The sequence below is a fragment of the Austrofundulus limnaeus genome, unplaced genomic scaffold (genome assembly GCF_001266775.1).
Source record: "Austrofundulus limnaeus strain Quisiro unplaced genomic scaffold, Austrofundulus_limnaeus-1.0 Scaffold597, whole genome shotgun sequence".
Taxonomy (NCBI): Eukaryota; Metazoa; Chordata; class Actinopteri; order Cyprinodontiformes; family Rivulidae; genus Austrofundulus; species Austrofundulus limnaeus.
Genome location: NW_013952999.1, coordinates 223,829 through 233,343, shown reverse-complemented (window position 1 = coordinate 233,343; position 9,515 = coordinate 223,829). Strand labels below are relative to the sequence as shown.

Sequence of the window (9,515 nt, the reverse complement as noted above, 5' to 3'; positions counted from 1 at the left end):
GATGCAGGACGCACATCCGGCCTAAAACAGCGCAGAGATACAAACTCGTGCTGGCCTCTGTGCTGTGGTCCTGTTGTGTCTTCTATGGTACATGCAGAATGCCGAAGCTGAAGAAAAAAGGGGAGCCGAGCACAGGTCCGTCCTCCCCTTTTATACGGACCTAGGTGGGGCCCACGTGACGTGGGCGTAGACTATTGGCTCTTCAGAATGCGCGAGCGCGCGCGGGGGTACCCATCTGCGATAGCCTTAGAGGGCGGAGCTTACACGAAATAGAACTGCCGTATGAAAAATGCCCATATTTTGTGCAGTTTACGGCTGCTCCAATAGTTCTGAGAAAAGGGTTATTATTGAGTATCAAAGATGAAACACGTAAAAAGCTCACAGAATAACGCTGTAAAAATAGGATTTTAAACCTACGTCTGCCATGGGGAGGAGCAGAGTCTGGTATGTTAGCTTGCCAACTTGTTTTTGTGGCTGTGTTTATAAAGCATTCGGCTGTCATGAAATGCTCATTCACTTAGTAGTGATTATTAAGTTACCGGTAGTCTAATACAGTGACACTTAACCTATGGGCCGTGAGCAACACCTTGAGGGCCTCGAAAGAACAACAGTTTTTAACTTTGGGCCGCAGAGGGCCGCGGGACCGCACTGATTTTGAATAAGGTGCAATACACTTTCTCCCCACTAGTAGCGGTAGTGCGCCACTCAGATGTTTAATAACTTTTTTAATAAGTAGAAGAAGAACCTTAGAAACCAGCTAAGAATGGAAAACATCTATTTTAAATGAAAAGTAGAAGTAAAAATGAAGGCAATCCATCAGCAAAAGCCAGTTTGTCACTAATATAATATGAAGAGCAACTTCTGGTTCTATCATGCAATATTTTAAAAGTTCAAAACATTATCAAACACATTTGCAGATACAGCTATATTTTAATTTGCACTTTATCAAATTAATTTTTGTAGTTTATTTTTAAACATTTTGAATGTATTTTAAAGAAACTTTAAACTTGTCAAAAAGCTGTTGTTACTGTTATTCTAGTCATTAATTTGAAGCAGCTTCTGGTTCAACCATGCAAAAGTTTAAAAAGGCTATACTTTCATTTGCACTTTATCAAATTAATTTTTACGTTTTTTTTATTTGAAACATTTACATTAAACATTTTGAAAGTATTTATTTTATGACCACAATTTTATTTACTGACTTGTCTATTTTTTGTTATTTTTTATGTAAAAAAAATTTTTATTTTTGTGTTTTACATTTAAACTGTTATTACATTCAATTTAGTTATAATGTAAATACAATACAAATTAATCCAAGATTTAAAATAACTATCATTTTGATCCATACATTGGTAATGTGTGACTGGGCCTCGTGCCTCTTTATGTTCAACAAATTGGTCCCCGGGGTCAAAAAGGTTAAGAACCCCTGGTCTAATATGAACTTAATCTGAGCTTCTTAGGCTGCCCTAGCGTTATGTGTTGCATGTTTGTTGATGGTAGCAGCTACTGCTAGCATCTCGACTAATGAAACCATCCTTAGGGTTTTGTTAAAACTCATCAATATTCATGAGATATGGGTCACGTCCAACATATTTGTTAGTTAGTCCATTTTGTAATACAAGTTCTAGCAGAGAATAACTCTTCTTGGCCACAGGTCAACACTGAGGTTGCTATGAAAACGTCATTGGAATTGTGCAACTTCAACAAGATCAAAAAGCAGATTTATAGCTTAGATAATCATGTAGGGGTATGATGGGGCAGCTGTGGCTGAGTGGTTAAGACAGTCATCTTCCAATGAGAGAGTTGGCGATTAAATTCCACCACTGTTCAGTCACAGGAACACCCACTGCCTCAGATGTCTGTCTCTTCAGTGTAAAGCTGCGTTCACACCAAACACGATTTCAGTGTCAAAATCGCGTCCAACGCTTCAAGTTGGACGCTTGTGCACTTTGAGGTCACACGTGAGCCAAGAGCCTTTTTCCCCTCCTCTGTTTAACGTAGGGACGTCCCGATCCAGATTTTTTTGCTCCCGATACAATCCAATTTTTTTAATGATTAATCTTTCTGATACTGATCCGATAGCTTTATTTCTTTATTTTTTTCCAAGTGACAAGGTTGGTTGTATTAAAGTGAGCCCTGCTGTTCCCACCATGAGAAACATCCAGTTTGCAGATTTTGCAACATGCAGTTTCAGCATTATTGTTTTCCATTGAAAAGTGTTCCCACACTGTGGACATGGTTACATACTTGTGTGCGTCTTGACTTCTTAACGGCAGTTGTAAAGCATGATGATGCTGAAAACTGTCGCGAAAACTGGATCGGCCCGATCACATGACTAAATCTGATTCTACCCGATTTTCAAAAAAATTGCCATATCTGCCGCAGATACTGAGGATCTGATCAGGACATCTCTAATTTAATGGCTGATGAAAAAAAGTGTCTTTGCTTTATTTACTGGGAGCAAGAGAACGTTGCGCTCACCAGATAATTAATTCATAATTAATTCACCAGATAATTCAGAGATGTTCTGAGTTTGATGAGTTTCACCACACAGGAGCTGCGAGCTGACGAGCCTTTCAGAACTATTTTTGTCCCGAGTCCAGTTTGATGAGCCGATTTCTCCTGGCAGGACACCGACTGCAGCCACTTGATTTCAGCTGAAGGGCTCTGTCCATCTGTCTCAGGTTAGTGGACATCATTCAGGAAACTGTCCCGTCTGAAAATGTGTCACTGTGTCACACAGTAGAGTCTCTCTGGTTGGTTGACCTGCCATGTCGAGCTGCAAAAGTTCACATTTTCTAACTCGCTGGACGCACCGCAGCATTTCCCGACGCTGCTTGACGCGCGTCCACCATGTAAACCTGACGCTGAAACGGCATTCGATGTGAACACAACATAAGAATAAGATTTAAGCATTGATTAGCCTCCATAGATTGATCTATACTATCTGGTTTAGCTTTGCAGCGAGACACAGTTCTGTGTGAAAGGCTAAATGAGAGCACAGATTTTAGTGCAAAGTGCTTTAAGTATCCTGGATGATAGAAAGGTGAATTATAAGAACAGTCCATTTACAACCGATGAACAAACTCAACTATGATCCCAAAGAAAAGTTATTCTGTACAACAACATAAATGTACTGGTTGAAATCATTTCAATAGTGTTTCCAAAGCAATCTCAACATTTTCCAGATAAAAGTGTGAGCTCAGCCTGTTTATGTATGCATATTTGTAACATTTTTTTTAACTATGAATGGTCTATTGTTGGTACCTGGATCTAAATGTGTACAATACTCTTTACAACATTTGACTTCCTGCCCTCCATCTGAAATCACACGGCATCAAAACCCCGTGACTGAAACCCACATCTTTACTTATTTTAGCTTTAGCACCTGTTCTACTTTTAGCTTCTAACTATTTCTGCTACTTGTAGAGGTTCTGCTCAGTTCAGTTTCAGCTCAGCATTCATGCAGCCTTTTCACAGAAAATTAAAAATTCTCTAGTATCAGTGGTGTTTCTGTTCTTTCTCACCTTCAGCGATGGCCCCCAGCACCAGGATGCCAGATTCTTTGATGACCCAGTCCGGATGGAACAGCAGGCCTTTGAGCAGGGGAAGCAGGTGGGGAAGCAACTCTTCACGGAACACGTTGGCAAGAACATCCAGAGCTGCAGCAGAACATTTACCTGGAAGAGGGAGAGCAATCACATGAGAATGAGGTTATTGTGAAGAAAAAAAAACAATCACCTCTTTTAAGCATCACATTCTAAGCTGACTGTAATTTCTACATTTTGTAAAACTGATGTATAAATTCTGATTTCTTTCTTTAATGAGTTTCCTTTCTTAATTTATTGACATTTTCTCCAGAACAGTAGCATGTTACTGATCTCTTTTTGTCACTGATAATCTACAAAATACATTTTTCAGGTTGCTGAACAGAGGTTTTACTAAGTGCAATCTAAATATGAGAAATAAACAGAATAAAAAAGTAAATAAATCTCCCTTTGGAGCCATATTCTAACTCCTAAACACTTTTCTGAACAACTCAAAATACTGAAAAAATTGTTTCAGGTCTGAAGTTTTAAATTTGCATTCATAAATTTCATAAGGCCCTGTCCCACTAGCCAACTTTTGAACATTTTAAAGACATCTACATTGAAGACGGAATTGTAAAAATCAACAAGAAGCTTCTTTTTGGCGAGTACATAATGTAATTCAAACAAATTGATCAAATACATAAGTTTTATTAGCAATTTAGACGTAAAAAATGTTTCATAAGTTGTCTAGTATGACAGGGCCTTTAGATTCTACATTTTATTGGTAAAGTGCAGTGGTGGGCAGCGCTAATCCAAAAATTAGCTCCGCAATTTCTAAAGCGCTTATGTAAATATTTAGGTCCGCAACTTCAAAAGCGCTTATGTCATATGAAAACTAGAAGAAGCAAATTTTAAAGCACAAGTTCAATTTGACACTAACTAGCTGGCAACAATTCATGTACAATATATGCACAACACTGCCAACTAGTGGTGTATAAACCTTTGTACAGCTTAATCCTACAACTGCCGATTGCTGGGGATGTGATTTCCTGAAACAGACCTTTAGCTCCTGGGGTAAAAATTAAAAAGTTGTTGAGGATTGCTAGTTCGGCTGCTTCTTTGTCTTTTTCTTTTGTTTGTWGTAGATTTTTCATTAAAGAAGCATCAATAAAGTAATTTTAAAACTGTTTATTGGAAAACTGAAGCGATGCATTCTGGGTACATGACGGATTTGATTTGTGACGGGAAACGAAAGCACAGAGTACTGGAAACTATCTTCCCTTCAAAATAAGAGCTTGGATTTTAAGGTTTTCCATGTAGTTGCTCCAGCTGACCACTAGATGTCAGTCTAACCCCGTTGGCCGATTGCTTCGACCAATTACGTCAAGTATTGAGCTCCAGCGTTTAAACTTTTTTTTTAAAAAAAGGAGCTCCAATTGTAAAGTAAAATAAATCAATACATACAAAATTTTAGTATGGATTACAAACGTTAACTGTTTTTGCTAATGCCTTCCTGCTACGTAAGCCGACACAAAGCATTGTGGGAAATGAGAACCGTGACCCAAAGCAACAGTCAGCAAGGATGTATACATTCACAATAAGTGTGTTTATCTGGGAGGGGTGCTGTTGGACGTGTGTTGTGATTCATTGACAGCCATACCTTCTGCTGTTCAAGATCATAATGACTGGTAGATAATTAGTTATTAGCGATACTGCGTTTTAATTTTAGAAAGTGCAAATCCGTTTATGAATTATAAAAATTAGTAAGACTGCTAAAGTGCAAACGAAATATTTAGGTCCGCAATTAGCAGATTTGTGCTTTAGCGGGCTGGTGCCCACCACTAGTAAAGTGTAATTTCTCAATGTTAACTTTTGTGAGCCCCTGCCAATTATTTATCAAGTAAAATTCACAAACTTAAAAAAGTAAAATAGTGAAAAACCACAAGCCTTCACTGTTCCTAATAATTTAACTTTAACTGCTGGATAGTAACTTACGAAGATTCCAGTCAGACAAAGTATCATCGTCGTCGTCCTCGTCCTCATCAATGTCCTCCCCCTCCTCCCCGTCCCCTCCTTCATGCTGCAGAGTCACCGTGCGAGACTTGTGGAAGCGAGGCTTGATGTCCTGCTCGCTGTCTGGGATCGTCTCGTCCTCTTCAACATCTCCCTGGGCAGGCGTGAAGGTCACGTGTAATAAAACCACCAAAAGCTTAGATAACTTTTGTGATTTTGATTTGATTTATTGAGCTTCTGCATACCTTTAGAAGAATAATGTCTATCTCAGAGTATTTCATCCCATTCACCAGGATAGGAATCAGTCTAAGGAAAGAAAAGTCAGGTCAGATCGTCTGGTCATCATGTCCAGCATGCTGTTGGCATGAGAACACTTACTGCACCAAGTGGCCAGAAAGAGCCTCTTTACAGATGGGCTGTTCAGCCAGAGTCAGCCAGAACTCACAGGCTTCCAGAGCCACGTTTTCATCTGGGTCCTGAGTTCTCTGCAGCATGTACTGCAAACAACAAGACATTTACAGGCGACGGTGAGGAGAAGGCCCAGATTTATGACGACAGGTGGAACTGCAGCTTCACCTGAATGATGCTGTGCATGTGTGGGATGAGGCGGTCGATGCGGACTTCCAGCAGCATCACCAGAGCCCTGCAAACGTTCTTTCGAACTTCGCTGTCTTCATCGCCAGCCAGGGCAAACAGACTCTGCAAATTCAAAAAGAGTAAAATACAAAAAGAGTCAGAAGCAAAAAGTCACGAAGGAGCAGCCAACCTGCAGGAAACCGGAGTAGAAAAATATTATTACAGTTCAAATATGTGATTTAACTTGTTGTGTTTTGCCTCACTAAAAAATAATAATTGCAGCAACTCTGTAGTTTGATGCAAAGTCCAATTTAAGTAAAACAGTAACAAAAACTATCCAGAGAAGTGAGTAACCCTTGGCTGCAGACCGCGGCATGGGGCAGGGTCGGATAACAGGCTGGGTCGAACGTCTGACCCCGCCCCAAACTCTAAAATTAACCAACCCCAGATGCTAAATACTAAAATTAACCACGCCCAAATTTTTAAGCCTCCTATTAAACTTCCCTACAAGCCATGACCACAACCACTGGACGTCTGACCCCGTCAAGTGTCCTAATCCGCAGTCTGCAGCCGGAGGTACTTGCGAGAAGTTGCCATTACTTTGGATTTTATTTTAAAGAGACAGAAGTGGTGGTCTAAAGGTGTATTCACACCATGAAAGTCCTTTGGTCCGCTTGTTTGGTCCAGACCAAAAGTGGACTTTATTTATTTTTTGTTTGGAGCAGTTTGCATTCACATTGTGCTTTTCTGCAAATGAACTATAACTTGTAAACAAAGCCATGTGAGTGACGATCATTGCTCCCACTGGACAGAAAGGACGGGGGCGGGACTGAGCCACAGATCCAGAAAAACACAGTCCTGCTTCTTCGGTTCTGATGTGCATATTTGTGCTGATAGTACAACTGCAATAGCATTTAAAATGTCAGAAGCAGCTAATTTAATGGTGGTTCCACAACCCAAAGGACACGAGGTGCTCTGCGTGTTCTGACCCACTACATGCTGGCAGCAGAGCTGATAAACAGGAGACGACGAATCAGGTATGATTTCAGTTTATTTAGCTCAGCAACGGTGGCCCGTGAAGTCCAAAAATGCGCATGTTTTATGTTGTTGATTTGGTTCGAGTCCAGTCTGTATTCGCAAGTGAACCGCACCAGAGTTTGTTTGGAAGCGGACCGAGACCACCTCAAAAAGCAGGTCTCAGTCCGGTTGTTTGATCCGCATCAGAGTTCACGAGTGTGTTCACACCTGCACAAAAGGTCCGGACCAACGCTGGAAACGAACTCTGGTCTGTTTTGTTAGATTCAGATTTTTCTGTCGATTTTTGAGCCATTTTTACAGTTGAAGCATCTGTAAATTCAACATAATTCACTGTGTTTGTACTGTGGAGATGATTAATTACTAGCCAGGCCCTTGCCTTCCTACTCAGTTCTGCTCAGTTCTAGTTTCCTTCACCGCTCCGTCTGGGATTCTCCCATAGACAACGATTTCTTCAGGAGAATTTTACCTGGGCCAATCAGAGAACAGAAGGCGGAGTTTTGAACGACGTTGATGTTCTGCGCAGTGTCTGCTAGTTATTTTAGCATACGGCTGTGGAGGAAGTGAATGAAGCCAGTCTGTGTTGATAAGRCTTCCAAATTAAATTAAATTTGTCTGACAAAGCAGCAGCTCTCATTTACAGTTGTCTTGTTCGGCTCGGTATATTTCTCCTCTCAGTAGGGTTGCTTAAGCACACAAAATTTCTGGTTAGCTTCTTAGCTTAGCCTCCTTCACAGTGGAGCTGGCACACATACGTCACGGCCAACCGATCCAATCATTTTAAACTTCAACAGAGGCCACGCCTCCAGCAAGAATCTCTTCTCTATAGCCGAGAGTCCAGACCCTCGTATGAAGCAAAGTGAAGGACAGGGTCTGGTTTTTACCAGGCTAATTAATTAGCTGTAGGTATGGATTATACAGACTTCATGGGGGTGAACAAAGGTTTTATTTTTTACTTTTCTTTTGGCTTTACTGTGCATTTTAAGAGAACAGCAACAACATATGACTGAAAGATAATTTATCTTCTTAAATGTTAAGGTTTGTTTCAAAACATGAGAAATTGCTTTCAAGGCTTTTATTTATTTATTTATTTATTTATTTATTTATTCATTTTTTGTTGATCTATACAAATTTTGGGGGGATAGAAAATCATAAAAAATGCTATTACCCTAAAATAAAAACAAGTTTTTCTTTTAAATTAAACAATCTTTGATGAGCCCGTCACTGATGATATTACACAAGGTCCAGATGCCCTGGCGACACCCTCATCTCACAACAGAACTGCCTAGTTCACCCCATAATCTGATCATCTTTAATCCAGACTTGTGCAGCAAAAAACTACATCATAATTTCACCTCCCGCTGAGATTAATGTTTAATATTTTTCCATCTCACCTGCTTCCCTCTGCCAACTAATACATCGCAACAATTCTTAGTCCAACTGTGGTTGGTGCTGTTACACGTTGGATATGTGACTGCTGCTGGTGCACACACCCACCTGCAGAAATCCCTTCATGCTGAAGGGCATCTGAAGCAGGATTAATGACTCGACACATGGATTTCTTACCTTTTACATTTAAAACCGAGCAGAAGTAGACAAGATGCATTTCTCTACAATTGTTATAACACAAATTCAACAATGACCTCACGAACAGCAGTAGTTTTGGAAAAATACCTGGAAATTGTGTTTGGTCCCATTTGTGAAACGGCCATGGGAGGAAAAAAACCTCTTGTTTCGCTGTCATATTAGAAGCAACATGTATTAAGGGATGCCTTTCCACACTAATGAAATAGTTTTATTACCTTATGTAATTATTTAATCATGTATGTTGACATACTGTATGTGTCCTCTGGTGTCCCTCAGAGTTGGGCCTGTCTATAAGTCATAAACCAATTAATCAAACAATAAAAGAAATGAGGTTGATAATGTTTGTTTTCTTTGTGTCTCTCTCTGTTTTACTCCTTAGTGTAGGGAGGAGTGAACTCTGGTGTCAGGTATGTGACAGGCTCACAGTCTTTAACCTCTGTAGCATGAGATCCCTGTGAACAGGCGTTTAGCTGGAGGAGCAGCTTCAGTTTTCCAGCACCTTCTTTCAGCTGGCGACGCCCTCAGCGCACCGTACAGAACCTTGGGTGTGCCGAGAGTTGTTTCTTTACACTACGTCAGTATTGTAAACTTTGTGAGCAGCGTCTGGGTGACCGCAGTTATTTTATGAAGCCAGAGACAGACACAAAAAATAAACTGTGGATTAGGGGTGTAAGAAAATATCGATACACTGAAATATCGCGATATTTCATTTCCCGATACTGTATCAATATTCTAAAACCCTGTATCGATTTTTTTATTAAGGTTTAAAATGTC

General features: G+C 40.2%; 1 protein-coding gene across 2 annotated transcripts in view; it reads right to left on the bottom strand.

Moving 5' to 3' along the window:
• tnpo2b (transportin 2b) overlaps positions 1-9,515 on the bottom strand; it is a 33,684-nt gene that overhangs the window by 17,473 nt on the left and 6,696 nt on the right. For both annotated transcript variants that reach the window (XM_014026868.1, XM_014026869.1), the window contains exons 8-12: positions 6,120-6,242; positions 5,922-6,040; positions 5,789-5,849; positions 5,526-5,697; positions 3,528-3,680 (exon numbers count right to left, since the gene is read on the bottom strand). In XM_014026868.1, the coding sequence (XP_013882322.1) occupies positions 3,528-3,680; positions 5,526-5,697; positions 5,789-5,849; positions 5,922-6,040; positions 6,120-6,242 (628 nt within the window). The remainder of the gene's footprint in view (positions 1-3,527; positions 3,681-5,525; positions 5,698-5,788; positions 5,850-5,921; positions 6,041-6,119; positions 6,243-9,515) is intronic.